Raw genomic sequence first — 19,494 nt, 5'->3', positions numbered from 1 at the left:
GCAAAGTAAAAATGTAATGTAGACTACAGTACATATTTGTTTATGCACATCCTCCTCATTTGAGCTTTCAGGTGGTTTGAAGGAGGACTTGTGTCTGTAAAGAGTTCTTCATAAACATACAGATGAACATTTATGTCCACAGAATAACTGTCAGGCACACACATTGACATTTACAGACATAAATACAAGTTTGTAAAATATTTCAGAGGCTTTATCCTTAACAGTACTAAAGGGTTGGCTTCTGTCTTCTGGACTTTTTAACTTTTGTCACCCACTGACTGCTGATTTGGATCGGGATCATTTCTATTATCCAAGCACTTGAAGGAATCCAGCTTGTACCTTTGACACCTAATATCTTTGACAGACACAAACCTTAAATACATAAAAAGAAAAAAATACAACTTCATAGGTTAAATGCCCTCATACACAACAATCTTGTCAGTTAAAAATAAAAAAAAGAAAACAACTTGTTTTTATGTCTTATTTTTTGTAAATCTTTTCCAAAAAAATGTTTGTTTAAACATTATTGCATGAAAGATAATATGCAAAAACAGAATGAGTCAAATAGTGTAAATACATACATTTTATAGATATTCAATCAATATTTTTTTAAAAAATATTTACTAATCTATTTTTTACAATAAATCTAGAAGTGCTTACTGTGAACATTTCTGAATAACGTGGTCAGGAAAAAAACTGAAATAAAAACAAAAACAAACATTAAGAGTTCCAGAATGTTGATAAACAAAATCTTCCGCGAGGAGGCCCTCTGGAGAAACTTGGTTGAACCTCCAATTGTATGAGTTTTTTTTTTAGTCACATTAAATTGGTTGAAATCACGTATCTTCAAGATCAAATCCTAATATTAACAGGCCAGAAAAATTGACAGATCTAGGATGCGCATGCGCATGAGCACGTTCGACGTTGTCTGCGATCGACCACAATCCCTTCGAGGTTTGATACCTTCGATACTCGATTGCTCTGGGCTGCTTCCAAAATGGTCAGGGGCTGTCAGTGGCAGTAATTTCCTCTGGTTTCATTCCGGTCATAACGTTAACGAAGATACGAGAGCGGTAATGGGGTTGTCACAGAGCTCCGAAGCTTTCGAAGGAGGGACGTACGGATATCACGTTCACGGGGTGAGAGCGGCTCCGTGACCTAGTTTCCTGTCACACAAAGCCGCGCGTGCAGCAGCTTATCGGGAAAACACTTGATGCTAGCAAACAGCTAGCTGCGCAGCTAAAGCTGATGAGGTGGCACTGTTTACTGCTATTCGACGCTCATTTGTTTGCTAAGTTTAGCTAGATATATTCTTTATCTTTTCTTTACGTGTCTTAATGCTTCATATTTTAAACAAGTATCACCGATGAAAGATTATAGTAGAAAAGTAGTGCTTACCCAAGTAGTACTAGTGAGCCTGAAAAAAATAATATAATATTTTATTACTAGACTAAAATTTAAAGCTTAGTCGTGTATTACATGTACATTATATCGTTTGCCCTCGATGAGCGCAAAAACCGGAAGTACAGTTGAAAAACAATAAGATTATAGATTAATAGAATAGAGCTAACTATTGTGCATGCTTTAGTACTGTGGGTTTTAATTAAACGTATGAATTTGAGCATTGAGAAATTTCAAGTAAAAAACCGTTTATGAGGGATTTCTTGCGCAACATTTGACTGTAAACTTAAACCTAAAGCAAAACTGGTTATACCTTTGTTTTCTGAGGAGGGCTCAGTGTTTCCACAAAGTTTCATATGTTTGCAGGTGCAGCCAAATTCTCCTGCAGAAAAAGCAGGACTGGAGCCTTTCTTTGACTTCATCCTGTCTTTGGACAGCAAAAGACTGGTATGTTATCCATGCATTTAGTCATTCATCATCAGTGCATTATTTATAACTGTAAAATCATGCCTTGTTTTTTTATTTTTTCTTTCCAGAACGAGGAAAATGATCTACTAAAGGAAGTGCTGAAAGCCAACATGGAGAAAGCGGTGAATATGGAAGTGTATAGCACCAAAACGACGAGGGTTCGGGAGCTGGAGGTGGTGCCCAATAACATGTGGGGAGGTCAGGGTCTGCTGGGGGCCAGCGTTCGCTTCTGCAGTTACCAAGGAGCCAGTGAGAATGTTTGGCACGTGCTGGTGAGCCGAGCGATGGCTGGGACTTTGACTTTTATCCACATGGTGTTTGCTCTTGACATTTGCTGCCTTGTAGGATGTGGAACCCAGTTCTCCAGCGGCTCTGGCGGGCCTTCAGTCCCACACGGACTACATTGTTGGTGCAGATCAGGTGTTGCAAGATGTAAGTCCCCATAGCCTCTATTTTGACATATTAATGCACAGCAAATAAACAGCAGTCGTTGCAATTCTTCTGCTCTGCAGTCAGAAGACTTCTTCGCTCTCATCGAGGCTCATGAAGGGAAGCCGTTGAAGCTGCTGGTGTATAACACACAAACGGATGCCTGCAGAGACGTGATGGTCACTCCCAACGGAGCGTGGGGGGGTGAAGGCAGGTAGGGACCAAAGAAGTGGAACAAAAAAAAGTCCCCAGAGGGATTAGGGTTTACAGTAAAAAATCTTTAGTTAAAATCATGTTTGTCCCTTTAGGACTTCTACCGTTCTAAAATTAAAACTTCAGATAACATCAATGAAAGTGCTTGATGTCAGATGAATGAATAGTTTACTTAATTGGGGAAATATGTTAAATGATTCAGAAAACAACAACAAAAAAATCACACAAAATCATTTTGATTTTTTTCCCTTTAATTTGTTAACCTTCTGCTTATATTAAAATTGTTTAAATAACAATCTGGGAGCTTCTCATCAAACTATATCATTTTACAAATTTGAATTTTGGTCTTATTTTTTCACATACATATACTGCCCACGTTACATTTCTAATGATGTACTGGAAAAGCCTCGGTGTTTATAAAAACGTTAGCTAAACAGGAAGTAAGTGCAGAAAAGATGCACTGCAAATGTCCATAATAAAAAAAAACAGCTCTTAGAAATAAGTCAAATTGTTTTCCTTTAAATAATCATAAACTTCTGCTAATGGGATAAGAAAAATGGACATCTTATTATAAGAAAACAAATGTAGTTATGTTTTCTCAAACTAAGATAATTCTTGCTCTTTAAAAATGAGACAAAAGTTTCTTGAAACGGGGTGTTTTTACTCTCTTAAGACTCCGTTTTTGCAGTAAAGGAGCAGTTAATGAGGCCTTTTATGCAAATGTTCACCGTTTTGTAAAAGCTTTTATGAATATCTTTTATATTTGAAAACAGCACAAAATATACAACTTTGATGAACAGTACTGAGATTTAAAAAAAGCTTTACTATGTCCCAGCTATCATAGGCAGAGCACTCCCTGAAAGAGTTTGTTACATGGACACAGAAAGACACACTTCACTAAAGGTCACCAATCAACCTCTGACATGTGGGAGGAAACGCACAGATACACAGGGAAAACCAAAATATCTCAGTGATACTGTTCTGGAAAGGTTTCAAAATGGTACTTAATTGACCCTGGTGCTGTCTAAGGCACACTAACATGAGGTTGGGGTCAGCTGGACCCCACAAGGGTTGATTTGTTTATTTCAAACTATAAAAAATAATGGAATACCACAAAATAAACCACTACAAAACACAGATATATCATTTCAGGTATAATAGATTGATTAGAAAATGAAAGTTGATAATGCCATCTTCTTCAAAAAACATAAATAGACCCTTTTGCTGTAATGCAAACAGTAAACTCACGTCACATTAAATAAATAAATAAATTGATACTTTATTTATCCCAAAATGGGGAAATTCTTCTCCACATTTTGAGCCATCCCCTGGGGGGAGCGGTGAGCTGCAGACTAGCCGCGCTCGGGGTCGACAGCTGGCTGGGGAGGGCGGGGATCGATCCCCCAACCCTTCGGTTGATTAGATTAGATTCATTACATATAATGATTATCAATTAAATGTAAGTAGAGTTTGATTTGTTGCTTGAACGGGAGTGGGAGAGGAAGCAAATCTATATCATCCCACGTCTTTTGTGGTATTTCTTTTGTAAATATGTTTGCATAGTTGCCATAATCCGGTCCTTATTCATTTTTGTAACTTGATTATTTATCAAGTTACAAAATGGAGTTCTTATTGATTTACCTCAGACAATATTCTTACATCAGTTCAGTAAGCATGAATATGAATCCCATGTTACGGTAATCTAGTAATTGTTGATACACGTTGCTTCCTAGCTTGGGTTGTGGCATCGGTTACGGCTACCTGCACCGGATCCCCGTGAACCCCGCCGCGTCGGCGGAAAGCCCCTCCACAGCTGTTTCAGCAGAGAACAGCCCTGCTGAGCTGCCTGCACAGGGATACACGGAGGTGACTGAGTCCTAACCCTTTGACGTTGTGAACATATTTTAGTTTTTGTTTGAACAGATGATCGATATAAAACTGTCTGAATTTTTACTACACTTAATCAGATCAAATCCTCACAGAGGAACAAGCCCATGTTTACCTCATCGGTTTGTTTCTAGGCTCTTCTGATGGCGCCGTCAGCCCAAACGGGACAGTTGATAGACGTCGAGCAGATCACTCTTCAGGAGGCTCCACCTCCTGCTCCGGCGCAGGGAATCCCGGACCGCGGTCAGAGCAGATCATGAAGCCTGTCACATGTGGGTCAAGCTTTTGGCTGATCTTCCTTTTCATTTGCAGGCTTCTCTGATGAAGAAATGCCAGTGTTGAACCCCGACCCTGCTGATCTGTTGGACCGGCTGGATCTGTCTGTGTCCTCCATCGACATGACCAACACCTCCCTTGCCATGCACGAGGACAGAGACAACAGCATTGGTGAGTTGGTACCAATGCAGTGTTGTTGAATTCAAGTTCTTGATCAATTTAAATATACTGTTATTTGTCGCTAAACTACACTTTATTTATTCTGCTGTGCAGATGAGCTGGAGGTCATCCACAAGCTCTCATACTCAGCAGAAAACAGCGATCCACCGGAGCTGAACTCCCCAGCAGCTGCAGACCTCACTTCCACGGACACCTCCATCGACTCAGGCGTCCCACCTGTGGACATGTCTCAGCTGGTCACAGAGTCTGCGAACCAAGACAGCTTCCTCATTGATTCCAGCAGCAGTCCAAGTCCCCCTGTGGGGGTGCTGTCTCTGCCTGAGGAGGCCCTCCCTACCCAGGCCGAGTCGTTGGTACAAGAGCACGCCACCCCATCGCCTGTTGACCTGGTCCCAGCCTCGTGTGCAGATGAGAGCGAGTCTGCAGTCCTCCAGGAAGCTCCTGACGGGGTCCACGGGGAGTCGCACGTGGAATAAAAGCCTCCGTCAGGCCAAACTGAGGAGAAAAATCTTAACATGGAGTTGACAATCACACCTTCACAGATGTAGACGAAGGAAAGATAGACTGAGAACATATAGCGCTTTATGATGTCACCTGGTTTGTACTGCATGAGGAACGGCTGCTTTAGTTACACTACAGGAGAAGGTACAGCATGAAGGAGGAATCATAACTACAGTGGGAAACTTTAATTTTGGTGTTTTTGATCTGCTGGGTGCAGAATCTGATTTTTTGGGTGATGGTTTTTTTAAATCCTGGTCAAATTCAGTGAGAAATACTTGAAGGCTCCCAAAGATTGATCACTTTTACTCCAGCAGAGCCCAACTGCACCTTCACTACTACAACACTGTCTTTTCGTTAATGAAGCTGATCTGGTGCACTGTTACACTTCAGACTGGGGTTTTTTTAGAAGCATGTGTTTACACGGTAGGCTTTTAATTATGACAAAAGGGTCTTTTATTTTAGGGTACACATTTGTCCTGTCGTCTTAAAATATTTTTGTGCATGTTACTACATGACATCTGGGAAGGTTTTTGCCATTATTTTCAAAATTTATATCTAATTGATTTACTGACACTTTTTTTTTTTTGCCATTTTGTTGCTAAAATTTTTTCTTTTTTAAATATATGCAAAGCTCAGATACAAGTCAGAAAAGGAAATGTGTTTATATATAAACTGCTCTAATTGTTCATAATGTTTTTATTAGTCCAAGTTGCAAAATATAAAAAAAGGTATTTTTGCAGATATTTTATTAAGGAATTGTGTGTTTTGTTAGGAATGAGTGTGAAATGGGTGAACTTTTTTGATTGAGAAACAAATATCACTTAAAAATGTTTTTCAAAGTGTCCCTTGTTTTTATTTTTAGTCATCGAAACAGCCATTTAGAACCCTCACAGCTCTGTCAATGTTAAACCATTCCAGTTTATTTCTCTGAATCCCTAAAATATACATATTTCACAAATTATTACAACAAGGAATATTGCAGTGCTATGGCCCAATTGTGGTACACTTATTTTTTTCTCCTTTTTGGCCAAATCCAGCTCACTATGCGTCCTCCATTATGGCATCGCATACACTCATGGCAAAATTAACTCTAGAAAACTTGTGAAAAGATTCTTTTCCTGGTGTTGCACCAAGATGGAGTGAAAATAAAAGGGCTGTTTGCATTTATTTCACTTAAACTGTCCACAGTGCTGGATATTAAAATTCCTCTCCAAGTTATGTGTCCTTTAATAAAATCTAGATGGAATATACACGAGAAAACAACGCCCCCCCCCTGTTTAAAGTTACCACCCGTGAGCCGTACATGTAAGCATTAGTTACTGTTTGATATATGTTTATATACCTTTCATATCAACATCCAGCTGCTAACACAGCCCCAACAACTTTTTTTTTTGTTTTTCCCCAGAATTAACTGCAACTTTGACGTTGCAGTGAACAGAATAACTCATGGTCCAGTCACCATGACGACCGTAAACGCGCTCAAAAGATTAGGAAAAAAAAGGAACCGGTCTTTAAGGAAACTGTACAAGAACTAAAAAAAAAACCTGCTGCAAAACATCAAAATAAGTCTTAAATCAAAAAAAGTTTATATATTTACAAAAAAAGAAAAACAAATATCACATTCATCTCATGGACAGCAGCTAAAAGAATGAATAAGACAAATGCTTAATTTTGGTGAGTTTTGCGATGAGTAAAAGTCTGATGCTAAGTTAAGGTGGCGGATGTTGAGGAGACAGGAGAAGAGCGTTTCTCCTGCACTGATGGTGCTTTGGAGGCGGGTGCAAAGTGTCTGCAGAACAAGGACAGCTCCTGGAATGTAGCACAGCAAATGGTCGACTACATCCATGTGCATACACACACTAAGACACAAACACAGAACGTCAACTTATGGTGGTAAAAACAAATGCCGATCAGGAGAACAGAAGACAATAAATAAACAACGCTGGGGGGAAAAGATGCAGAAAAACAGTCAGTTCCTCAAATGCTGAAGGACCGGCACGGACCGCTTCTGTCCCGGGAGTGTGTTGGCTGCGCCAGACCGCTAGGGCCACTGCTCCCGTGACCCATCAGTAATGCCGTCCGTACAAATGTTCTGGATTCTCACTTGACCGCACGACGGGTTAAGGGTACTACATGTCAGAGGTGGGTGGTGATTGGCAAATGGCAGAGTTCTGCTTATAAAAAGGGTTATTTTCACGTGGACTTCTGCCTATAGTGAAGCGTCAAGTCCCCGCCGCTCTTCCAGATAAAATGTTTTACCGTTCGCAGATCCATGTTGGGGTCTAGAACCTGGAGGGAAGACAAAAACAAAATGTTAGGGAAAAACCAAGCTGCTGCTGGAAGAAAGTGTTAGGATAAGTCAGCGTGCCTGGTCTTGACACATGAGCTCGATCTTCTCCTCCGCCAGCATCGCCATGTCCTCTTCCTTCTCCTGCTCGCCAGGCTTATCGTTGGCCGAGGAGCTGGTGGTCTGGGACTCGTTGTCCAGGTTAATGATCTTCTCGTAAACGTGCTCCATCACTTTCCGGACCTGGAGCATGTCGCTGGCTGAGAGGCGGTCCCTGCAGGACACAAAGACGAGACATGAGGTGGAGTGCAGGGCACGCTCCACGAGACGCGACAGATTCCAGAACTCACTTCTTGAGAGTTTTTGCACCCGAGGAGGAATGAGGCTGGAGGTAGAACGGGATTTTGTTGAATTTGGGCATATTTTTCTGCAACACAAAAGAAAATGCACAAGAAAATAAATCAGAACAAACAAAACCCTGGAGATGTGAAAATAAATCTATGTAAAGAAGCCAAACTTACAGCCTGAATACTAGAATTTCTTCTTGAAAACATCAAACTACAGCAAAGCCAATTAACATAAATACTACAATTAATCAACTACTCTGAATTTACATTTTAAAAAGTTTTAATTAGGCCTGCACAATAAATAGCAAATTTATCGTTATCGCGATATCAAGCTGTGCAATACGCATATCGCAAAAGTTGGCAAAAATTGCGTTAAATGGTTACCTTGAATGTGTTAAAACAATCTTATGGCAGCTTGAAGTATTAAATGAATCAAATAAATCCCTTTATGCATTTGACCAATCGGGTGGATTCCTTTTTATGTTAGATGTTTACCTTCTATGTAGACAAGTTATGTTGACTCTAATTTAAATTAAATTAACTACTGCAGTGAAATAGAAATGATGTCTTTAGTTATTCTGCTATTTGTTCATGTATCGCAAGTTATATCGTCATCGCAAAATTGATCATTAATGTCGCAAATCACGGGTTTTCCTCATATGGTGCAGTCCTTAGTTTTATTAATTATGACAGCTTTTCTATATTTACTAACAAAAACAACAAATATCAAAAATCAAATCCAAAAACTTGAATTTCTTTATGAAGAGATTTTTCTCACTGTAAGAAACACTTGTGTTATCCTCATTCTGTGTAGCTTTTACTATTACAAACTAATGGTTTTTTAATTATTAAAGCCCCCCCCCCCCTTAAAAACAACCAAAAAGTGAAAAAAAAAACCAAATACTTTGTTTCTTAGGTTTCTTTTAAAAGAAAGGAAATATAAGAAAAGCAACTATTGGATACTTACATCTACAGTTATATCGATCACCCACTGTGGGACTGTCTCATTCAACAGCATGGATTCTGTTTCTCCACCTGAGTCTCTACACAACAACCTGCAGCACAGAAAACAAAGCAGTTTTCCACGTCAATGATCCACGCAGAAAAAAACAACAAACAAGAGGAGGCTAGTCCTCAACCTGATTGTTCAGAGTGACTATCAGCCCAAATCAGCAGCAGTTCGACCACCGAAAAGCCTAAGGAAATATTAAAACCAGCCGCATTTTTTTTTTTAAATAGGACACATCAGTGAAATGCTGCGCTCACTGATTTCTAATAAACCAAACTGTGAGGGATTAGATCTTCTAGATATAAGGTCACAGTGTTTGGTTGTTTTTTTCAGCTAAAAAGGTTTTCTTCCCATTTTTTCACCCTGATAACAGCAGAGATAAAGACTGGAACAATTTCTTGCACAGGCAGGAAGCTGTACGAACGCGATCTGGACAAACTTGATTTGGAAGATCATGTTTATCCAGATGGTAATCTGGAGCTTCATCATCGAGAAGCCTCATTAAGTCCTGATGTTTAAAAGTCCCTTTCATGACTCATGGTGCACTCATGCTGGAGGAAAAGAGCTGAACTACTCTGATTGACGGTTCAGTTCCTTTAGCAGGAGGCACTGACATCATGAGAGAATAATTTGGTGACTCGGTTTCAATAAAAAAAGAAGAAAAAACACGGAGGACCATTTTAGCAGCAACATCAGCAGATTTCCTTACTGCTCAAAGAGTCACAGTTTTTCTAGAGTAAACCTACATTTTATTAAAAAAAAAAAAAGAAACTACTTTCAATGTATATTAACCTTGTGAATTATTACTAAATAGTCTTCATGTCTGACTGTGAAAGGCAGCAGATGTGAGGTGAAACAAAAAAAACAACAATAAAACCTTTTATTCCTGCAAAAAAGATTAACTTTAATATTATAACAGAATACAATAGTTAAAAGTTTTTTTTTTTAAAGCTACTACAGATTTGTTTGTAAATCATTTTCTTCTCAAGTAAAAATATTCCAATGGCATTATGGGAAATGCACAAACCGAGTCAGACAGACAGGTTTGATGGGAGATTTACCTAAAAAGAGTTCTTCCTCCAGCTTCTCCAAAGATCACTGGGGTGTGTGGAGGAACCTGGAAATAACCGTTGCCTTTTTGGACCCTGTTCTCCTGCTCCCCATTGACTGTGGGCACAGGAGCATAGAGTTAAAAACATAAAGTCACATGTTCATTGGTTCAAAATCCCTGGGTTTAAAAGCAGCCGCCTCACCGTGGTTCACCTCGTTCTCCTCCTCGTCCATGGGATTAATCCGAGTCCTGGGCCAGAACTCCAACAGAGCCTGAAGCAAAAGGCCTCCCAGGTTCACTGTGGAAGGCAGATTAGCCATGAAAGCACCAATATTACGCTTAAAACGGAAAAGGACATGGACCTACACTTTGGATCGGACCCATCAGAACTTGAAAAGCCAGCATCTTTTGCAGACACCCAGGCAGCAAAACAGTCACTTTCATCCAAAGTGATAGTGAGCATCTAGTGAGACGGAGCAGATAAACAATGAAATGCAAACATCAGACTTTACATGAATCCAAAAATGAAAAAAATTGGACAAAAGGTTCTATTTTCACAGGTTTGTCCCTCACCCCTGTTTTCAGATCAACTGAGAACCAGTTTGGCACGTAGACCATCTTGAAGCGCTTTTTAATCTCCTCGTCAAATTCCACTTTCCCCAGATCTTCTCCTTTGCAAGCCTGAAAAGAAATGGTTCAGACTGCATGAAACAGGCTGGTGTCGCAGAAAAATCGGATTCTCAAACAAACTCATTAGTCTATCAGGGAGGACGAGCAAATATCTAAATCTGAGCGTCTCCACCCAAACAGGTTTTTTCAGATGAATGAATCTTTTACGGACGTCAAAAAAGATGTTCAAATCCTTGGCAGAGCGTCACCACGGCGTGTCAGATACCTTCAGGACGTCCCAAAACGCCACATTGTTGTTAGTGTCCTTCGTGAGTATGTGTCTCTTGTCATTCAGAATGTGGCACTGAATAATACTGGCACCTCCTGCATAAAAAAGAGAGGCTATTTCAGTTCATAAAATAAAATAGAAGGCGACATGAGGAAGATTTACCAAGAAAAGGACGTTTTTTTTGTACCTTTAATAACTTGTTCTGGCTGAGTACACAATGGCGTCAGGGGAGTGGTGCAGTCATTGTCGTATTCCCCTGATGATCTGAAGTTGTGGATTCCCTTTAAAGACTGAACAAACAAAACCTAGATTAAAAAGTTTCATTCTGATATAAGCGTCCACATGAACAACAGTGAGACCTGCCTCCATGCAAGCCGCTGTGTTCCCTGTGCTGACCAGTGATCTGAGAGCGGCCACGCATGCTTACCCATTTATTAACGGATGACTTGGTGGTGGAAACCCAGATTGCTGGAGGTGGGTCAGCAGATCTGTCCAATTCCATCTGAGCACGAGACAAAAAGACAGAAAAAATCTTCATGACAGCATGAATGAAGAACAAAACATCAACATGTGTTATTTAATGCGATAGCTTTAGTTAAAATTTTATAAAACAAAAAAAGAGACCAACAATGTCCGGATGATTTAAGTTAGTGGGGAAAAAAATGGAAGCTTGATTAAACTACTAGAACTGACAAGTAGAGCTACAATTATTTAGACAGAACTGTTGTGCTATAAAAAAAGTTACTAAAAGTGTATATTTATTTTATAAAGCCACAGTTTGGGGACATTAGACAGTTTGCTAAAAGAGTGTTTTGTTCTGTTACTTTGAGCACTGGGGCCTTCTCCTCGCAGATGAGCACACGGATGTCTGGGTTCCGCAGGTCCGTACAGTAGATCTTCTTGTCTCTGCCTCCTGAATAGACATGCGTAAAGGCCTCGTTGACCTGCAGGGCCCACACGCCTTCGTCGTGCACTCGGTACGTGGCGATACACCTCTGCTGGCCCAGAGACCAGAGGCGGATGGTCCCATCCGAGCTGCCGGACAGACACTGCCGGGGGAGCAGAGCGGGATTAAAGAGTTTGGGATTCCTGCGGCTCAGCATGATGAGGTTTTTGAAGCGCTTTGGTGAATCACCTGCGTGCCGTCTCGGTTCAGCAGCAAGGACTTGACGTTGTCCGTGTGACCTTTTAGCTTCATGAGTTTTGCACATGTCCGAGGATCCCACACTCTCAGAACCTGAAGGTTGGAGAAAGAGCTAAATTTATGTAGATAAACAAACCTTACAGTTTGATTACAATTTATAGTGCAGCTGAATTAAAGCAACAATTAACAACCAATTTGGCCTCAAACAAATAAAAAAACCAAAGCAAAATTCAAGGCAAAGAAGATATATTTAAAATGTTTGTAGTCTAATTTTGCCAAGATTACTACTATAAGGCCTAAGTGAATGAATGTGTGTGACAGATTTATTACATAGAAGAATTGTCATTGTACTGCCTCATAAAGAGCATTCAATGTTGGAACAATAGAGAGGATACCCCCCTTTAGGAGGAAAAAACTTCCAAAAACAACAACACTTAGTAGAGGCAATAGACTAGCAGGATTCTTAGGACAAAAAAACAAACAACAAAAACTCACGCTGTCAAGATTTAAAATCTTACAGATCTAACTTCAGGCTAAAGCAAGATAAAAAATATAAGAAATATGAAAACAAAGCAAAAAGAAAAAATTTTGTGCATTGGTTCACCATAGATTTTTTTTTTTTTGGAGATGTGTGTCAAACCTTTTCAGTGGATCCAGAAACAATAACTGTGCCCATCTGGTTCATTGCCAGACTGTAGATTGAGTCCTTGTTCCCGCTCAGCGATGACGCTGAAGGAACACAGAAAAGCCCAAAGGTGGATCACAAACACGTCTACCCATGAAAGCGGGCTAAACCCATCACATGACTATAGGTGTACTCACTAGTGACTGTGTTATTCGAAGCAGTGAGGGCAGTTAGCGTGTTTACGTCCCAAAGAAAGATCTGCCGATCCAGACCGGCCGATGCTACAAGCTCTTTGTCTTTGGCGTACGCCAAAGCTTTAACATAGTCCTTGTGCGTTCGTAACGTTGACATGCAAAATCCTTTATGCGCGTTCCATACTTTCACCGTTGTATCTGAAGAGGCAGATATCACTGGAGGAGAAGGAGAGGTGAGTTGCTAGAGGCTAAACACAAACTTTGGATCAAATCTGCTGTTAATACTTATAAACTCACATGTTTTCCCATTGCAGCAAAGGACTATATCGTTTACCCAATCTGTATGATGCTCCATTGATGCAATGTATGGGTCCTGCTGCAAAAAACGTAGCATCATTTAAAAGAGTATCTCTGTCGCTTTATATGCAGCTGCAAAACTCTAAAACAAAAAAATGTATATATTTAATTGAAGTCATAAACTGTACTTTGTGCTGATAGACACTCCATATCCGGATGATTGAGTCCCTCCCAGCAGTGAAGAGCCGGTTGAGTGCAGGATCTAGCTGGAGTGCATTCACCCCGTTTCGATTGTACTTCTCCACCTCGTCCCTAATAACGTAAGACACCTGTGGCACAAAGATGCGACTGCAGTCAGCCTCTCTCTTGGACCGGCGCCTGGTTCAGGCTTACAGGCAGTGTTGAACCCACAACACACCCACTTTTGGACGTGGAACACGCTTCACGCACTCGCATCACCGTAAGGGGACGAAGACGTAACCGACACAAAACCTCCCGGTATAATTAGAACACACTATGAAATTAAAGATAGCGTCCCTTGTGAAGCATAACGAATGGGCAGAAAATGGCAGATATATACGGAGACGCTTTCGTCGTACCAGCAATTAGACGCAGCCAGGACACAGTGTAGCTTAACCAGCATCATCGTAACCGTTACGTCAGATTTAGCTAAAACACACCGGCATTTACGCAAAGGGGAAAATGGCCAACTGACATGTAAAGTTTTTCGGATATGCAACTAAGGTATTTGAAGAAGCAAATTGTAAGTTAGAGGCTCCTTTTCCAACGGTGCTAACACCTTACTTAAGCTAAGCTAACAGGGTTAGCCGGCTTGCACCATGACATGAGTCATAGTTGTCACGCCGCTTCCGCAAGTGATTTTTTGCTGCCGCTTCAGCAGGTATGAGACACTTGTGCAAACCTAAAAGACAACAATTACATTGTTCCCACACACTAAGTTCTTATAAAACTCAGAAAACGTACCTGTACTTTCCTCCGCCCAGCGGCATTTTGCCTGTGATGTGTGGCCATCTTGCATGTTGACAGTCAATTCATGTGATGCTACATCCGGTAAAAAAAAAGAAAACAAGAAAACGGTTTCGACGATGTGCATTATGGGTATTGTAGTTAAATGTTTAGGGGAAAAAAGTTAAATGTTTAGTGTCCACTTAGCATGTTGTTTTTTGATTTAGTTTTGAATGTTTTTGATAATACTGGGCAAGTTTTATATTAATAAAATATTTTTTTCAAAAAATCTACCACATTGAAAATGTATTTTACAAGGAGATTTGTTTATATTTTAATTCATTCGAATTTATGAAAATCAAAAAGCAAGAAAACTTCTCACTTTTGCTGAGGACAATAAGTTATATGACAACCCAGTATTTTTTATGTGCTTTATTTTCTTATATGTCTTTATTTTGCCATCTTCTTTTGTTCAAGCATGTAACCAGTTTGTTTGTTTTTTAAGTATCAACATTTAATAAATAATACGTAGGTGTATTTTTATTTTATGTCGTTAGCATAATTCACAGTTGTTGGAAATACATTTGCGGTTTTGCAGTTTTAAAGCTTAAAATTATTTTTTTAAATAAAATGTTCAACATACATATATCTTTAAGTTGTTTCAGATATATGGTTTAATTTTTAATACGAATTTGTGATATTAGGCTAGTCAACATGATCCCTAGAGCCTCCTTTGAGCTTTGTGGGTCTTTCTGTGGTGTTTTATTTTTACTACTCTACAGTTAAAAACTTTATGATGTCTAAGTAGTGCTATAAACCTTTTGGTCTACAAAATTAAAAATACAGTGTACTCTTTTCAGCCTTCTATGTTTTAGGGTATTGCAGGATAATAGAGAATGCAATACCTATCAGTCTTTTCAATTAAGAACTTTGACTCTTTTTGTGATTAAAAAAAGAAAATACTTGTTTTTATATATAACATTATAGTCACATAACAATGTCAAATATTGATATTCTCTTGCATAAATGTAAGTGCTGTTGAACTTAAAGATATACTACATTGATATAAAAGCAAAAAAAAAAAAGATAATTGTTAAAAACAATCAATTCCCCATTTTGACAGGGGAAGTAACGCTGTGTTGTATAAAAAAAACACCAGGGAAAGACTTTCTTTTAATTCTATATTTATTTGTTACTTTTATTTCTGTAGGAGAATATTGTTTAGGGCATTTTTTTATTTTCAACGGCACCTCGTTGAAAATAGTAAATTAGTAACTTAAAAAAAGTTTTAAAAAAAGTGTGCGAATATGGTGTGCGAATATGGATATAAATGAATCCTTTGCACCCCCCCCCCCCCCCCCCCCCCCGTTATAAGTGTATTTGGCCTCGTCAATGGACAGGTTTAGTCTGCGCATGCGTTGCAGTCTCCAAAACGTTTCACTAGAGGGTGCTAAAGACCACGTGAAGGTCAAGTCCCTGGGACTCTCCATCAACTGTAAAACACGCGCTCCTTCTAACTCCAGCTTCTAACACAGAAAACAGGCTGTGTCAAGTGTGTTTTACTCAGAAGCAAAAACTATTTATATTTTTAGTACATGTTTTTGAACATGTTACGGAAGCTCTGAAAATTAAGCATCTTTTTTTACACATGACTTACCACAATATTATAGTTCAATAACCGGATTAAACAAGATTGATCATGAGAATTTACAACTGAAATTGAGTTTACTGTGTGGTGTGCAGCCAATTTCCAAGCGCCCCCACAAATCCGGCTTGATTAGTGAGCCTGCCATGTTTGAGCCAAGCAGGAGGCGCGCATAGGAGCAATAATCCTGCGTGGTCCAGTTGCATCCTCCCTCCCCCGTGCGCTCTCGCTCAAGGGCAAATCGAGGTACCGCTTCTGCGCACTGCTGGAAAACAGCGCAGCATCCTCTGCTCGCTCGACGGACTTTTTTGTGGGATGAAAAAAGAAGAACCCCGGGATCCTGGAGAAAAGGAGAAACTGTTGCGCACAGTGAAAACTTATAAGATGTCCAACAAGGGCTGATAAACACTCCTCACCCCAAACTCTTTGCTGATTTGTGCGCAAAAAATTTGGGACTCTGGTGACATGTTTGCGCGGTGCGGATCGGAGTTTGGGCTCACTAAGGAGAAAAAACGGACCTGGAAATGAAGTCATGGATTTTGCACGGATGCTTTGGCTGTTCTTGCTGAAACCTGATGAGTTGAACTCTGGAAATTGTGCCAAATCTCAGAGTTTCATATGTAAGTAGTAGTTCGCCTTTATCCTCAAGGCTAAAACCCTGTTTTTTTCTCAAGATTTTATTTTAAAAAGAATTGTCTAAATGCATGCACCAAAAGAAATTAAGGATAAGTATTTAACTAGGGAACGTTGTGCATTTTCACTGCAAGTTACCTTTTTCTGATTTTAAATCCAATTTAAACTAGATTCCACTAATAAAATTAATTTATAATTTGCTTTGCAAGTGTCTCATAATGTGTGCATTCACATTTTAATACCTGAGATATTTCTTTTTAAGTTTTGCATTACAGAATCAGAGGACAACTTGGCTGTGAGATTTAAAATTAGTGCAGACTTTAACCTGCAAGGAGAAACTATTTCAAAATCCACATGTAGCTGCAGATAGTTTTACATCAGAATTAGAATCAGAATTTTCCCATATTGTCATTGTATACACAAAAAATCTGATAACCTCAAGAAAAATAATATATAAAGTCATGATTAGAAATAAAATACATTTGAAATATATAATGTAAAGTATATAAAAAAATAAAATTATATAAAGTCTAAAATATGTCAAAGGTTAAGAATTATATAGTATTGGACTTATTCTTGCTTAACACCAAAAACGTGTTTTGGAGTTGAGATTTGGAAGAAATAACAAAACAAAAGAATAGAAAATTGAATTGTGAAACACAGAAAATCTAACAAAAATGGCATTTAGAGAAACAAGTGGAATTGATTGAGGTTTTGCAAGGACATGCAGGATCCTGAGGTTGTCAAAAATGCAGAGTTTTAAAAAAACGTTTTGAGAAATTTTGTTAAATTAATAAATGTGACTATATAGCCAATAGAAAAATTAATACGTATCCATAACAGATGACGGCATCAAGCCTTTAGTGAATGGGGTCAGATACTTGACTCCACCCCTTTCTGCTTCCCTTTGAAATGTTTGTGGCAGTTTTTCCCTCCCATCTTAGAAAAATTGAATGAGGCATGGCATAAAGATGATTGGAGGAAAAGCTGGGTATGGTTGAATAAGCCCACTCAGATGTGGGTCTCTGGTGTAACAAATCCAAGCCATGAATCCAGCAGTTTCCAGGAAACAAAATTGTAAATGTGTATTATTTAAAATGTTTCAGATGTTAAATGATTAGATTGTGTTGGTTTGTTGTGTCTAAGAATTAGCAGGTCAAAGATCATGAGCTGTGGGAAATTTTATTGACACATTTTCATGGCAGCAGGTCATAGAATCAATTTTTCCAGCTCCGTACTTAAACATTTCAGATTTATGTTGTCAATGCTGTTCCAGCGTTTGAGTCGAAAGACAGTTTATTTTCCAAATTGACTCAACTGAACAACTCTAAACTGTTGAAGAACGTTTTTATGCACAAAAGGTCTTAAAGAAAAACGCACATTTAAAGCTGCATTGCCAGGATCCTGATGACTGTGATCAAACCTCTTCAATTGAACTAAAAAAAAAATAGTCTTCCAACTCATGACTACGGTGGCCCTGAAGTCCAAATCACTCAACGCAAAAACATATTGAACATCACAACGGCGGTTAAAAAGGCAAGACAAATAATAATAAAAAACAACATTACAATTTAGAAGTAAAAATAAAATTCTATAAACAAAAACACTATTCCATAAAATGAAACGGGGAAAAATGTGAAACTTTTTAGAAAACAACATTTCCAAAAATTATGTTTAAAAATAACTTTCGGTTGAAATGATGGACAAACCTCATCATCCAACCAGCAATGTTCCATATTCCCTACCTTTTCTGGTTCCTTTTTTGTTTTCCGAAATGTTTCATTTTTATTTTGTGTTCTTTTTTTGTGTGTTTTGGTTTCAAGAACTTTGTTTAGATTTCTAAAATGAAATGTTGTTTTTTTAGTATTTGGTTTGCTTTTGTAATTGTCGTTGGGTTCTTAGAATGTTTTTGCACTGAGTGATTTGTTGGTGTGATCTGCAACCCAGAGTCACAGGCAGTGGATTAAAAAAACTCCAGATTAGCTCCTTACAGAGCCCTGGACATGACATTAAAAAAATGTATTTCTTCTCTCAAATTAGCAGTTTTTGCGCTCAAATGAACATCTTGTGCACACAAGTTAGAATATTGTACACACAAGTTAGTATCTTGTACACACAAGTTAGAATCTTGTATACACAAGTTAGAATCTTGTGTACAAAAAGTTAGTATCTTGTGCACATTCAAGTTAACATCTTGTACACATTCAAGTTAACATCTTGTACACATTCAAGTTAACATCTTGTACACACAAGTTATTATCCTGTACACAAATTATTATCCTGTACTCAGAAGTTAACATCTTGTGCACGCAAGTTAGCATCTTGTGCGTACAATTTAGTATATTGTACTAACAAGTTTGTATCTTGTTCACACAAGTTAACATCTTGTGTGCACAAGTTAGTATTTTGTACATACAAGTTAGAATCTTGTACGCACAAGTTAGTATTTTGTACATACAAGTTAGAATCTTGTACGCACAAGTTAGCATTTTGTGCACAAAGGATACTAATTTGTTACATCCTTTTAAATATCATAAAAGCAACACCAAAGTTGGTAAAAACATTTAAATCTTAAAAAAATGTCAATCTAGATCTCAGACGACAGGCGTGCTCAGAAGAGTTGTGTCACGGCTCAGCTTACAGTGAATCTCCCCACGCCGTCTGTGCTTTAAAATCTCTGCTGGTCTGTGAAATGTGGAGAGATTGACCCGAATTTGTACTTCACTCATACATAAAATTTCCACTTTTCAGATTATTAACCCGTGTTGCCATAGCTCTGCCATAAAAACCAAGAAACTTCATCCTTATAAAAATGAAACCAGCAATGGTTCAGCATTCTGATTGAGTTCGTGAATGCACAATCCACGGCTCCACTCTGCTTTCAATCTAATTTTCTTAATTATTTGGGGGGTGATGATGAGCGTATCACATCTGGCTGTTATGGGAATTAAATTTTATTCAACTACCCCCTCCCCCCTCTGTTGAATGTGATACAATCACTTCCTCCTGTTGTGCAAAGCATCACTGCATGCGGCGGATACTC

At 38.8% G+C, this 19,494-nt stretch overlaps 2 protein-coding genes across 5 annotated transcripts; one reads left to right on the top strand and one right to left on the bottom strand.

The window, feature by feature from the left end:
* The first annotated feature begins 956 nt into the window (after positions 1-956).
* gorasp1a (golgi reassembly stacking protein 1a) lies at positions 957-6,197 on the top strand. Its single transcript, XM_011486537.4, has 9 exons — positions 957-1,139; positions 1,768-1,848; positions 1,938-2,141; positions 2,215-2,301; positions 2,382-2,512; positions 4,245-4,377; positions 4,533-4,641; positions 4,711-4,845; positions 4,948-6,197. The coding sequence occupies exons 1-9, from the start codon at positions 1,077-1,079 to the stop codon at positions 5,328-5,330; spliced, it is 1,326 nt and encodes a 441-aa protein (XP_011484839.1). The 5' UTR covers positions 957-1,076; the 3' UTR covers positions 5,331-6,197.
* Positions 6,184-14,338, bottom strand: LOC101162785 (WD repeat-containing protein 48). 4 transcript variants are annotated; one of them, XM_004079025.5, is made up of 18 exons: positions 14,192-14,338; positions 13,396-13,536; positions 13,208-13,286; positions 12,914-13,126; positions 12,732-12,820; positions 12,083-12,184; positions 11,772-11,996; positions 11,375-11,449; positions 11,135-11,237; positions 10,945-11,042; positions 10,623-10,730; positions 10,416-10,512; positions 10,252-10,347; positions 10,060-10,165; positions 8,957-9,044; positions 7,993-8,069; positions 7,724-7,916; positions 6,184-7,644 (listed from the first exon to the last, which is right to left on the bottom strand). In XM_004079025.5, the coding sequence occupies exons 1-18, from the start codon at positions 14,237-14,239 to the stop codon at positions 7,549-7,551; spliced, it is 2,034 nt and encodes a 677-aa protein (XP_004079073.2). In that variant the 5' UTR covers positions 14,240-14,338; the 3' UTR covers positions 6,184-7,548. The 4 variants fall into 4 exon arrangements, with proteins under 4 accessions (XP_004079073.2, XP_011484841.2, XP_078791609.1 ...); XM_011486539.4 differs by having other exon boundaries at positions 13,208-13,283; XM_078935483.1 differs by lacking the exon at positions 14,192-14,338 and adding an exon at positions 13,630-14,150.
* Between the last annotated feature and the right edge of the window lie 5,156 nt (positions 14,339-19,494).

The sequence above is a fragment of the Oryzias latipes genome, chromosome 17 (assembly GCF_053564925.1).
Source record: "Oryzias latipes strain Hd-rR chromosome 17, Olatipes_Hd-rR_3.1".
NCBI lineage: Eukaryota > Metazoa > Chordata > Actinopteri > Beloniformes > Adrianichthyidae > Oryzias > Oryzias latipes.
Note: the sequence above shows the minus strand (reverse complement) of the source record. Positions and strands in the feature narration are given on the sequence as shown.

What these genes read in the sequence shown, in the direction of transcription:
- gorasp1a (XM_011486537.4), top strand. Translation starts at nt 1,077, where the DNA reads ATGGGGTTGTCACAGAGCTCCGAAGCTTTCGAAGGAGGGACGTACGGA. An exon ending in ACGGATATCACGTTCACGGG is followed by an intron (nt 1,140 to 1,767) that starts GTGAGAGCGGCT and finishes ATATGTTTGCAG; the next exon opens with GTGCAGCCAAATTCTCCTGC. An exon ending in AGAATGTTTGGCACGTGCTG is followed by an intron (nt 2,142 to 2,214) that starts GTGAGCCGAGCG and finishes GCTGCCTTGTAG; the next exon opens with GATGTGGAACCCAGTTCTCC.
- LOC101162785 (XM_004079025.5), bottom strand. Translation starts at nt 14,239, where the DNA reads ATGGCCACACATCACAGGCAAAATGCCGCTGGGCGGAGGAAAGTACAG. An exon ending in TTCGAATAACACAGTCACTA is followed by an intron (nt 12,821 to 12,913) that starts GTGAGTACACCT and finishes GTGTTCCTTCAG; the next exon opens with CGTCATCGCTGAGCGGGAAC. An exon ending in CGTTTTGGGACGTCCTGAAG is followed by an intron (nt 10,731 to 10,944) that starts GTATCTGACACG and finishes ATTTCTTTTCAG; the next exon opens with GCTTGCAAAGGAGAAGATCT.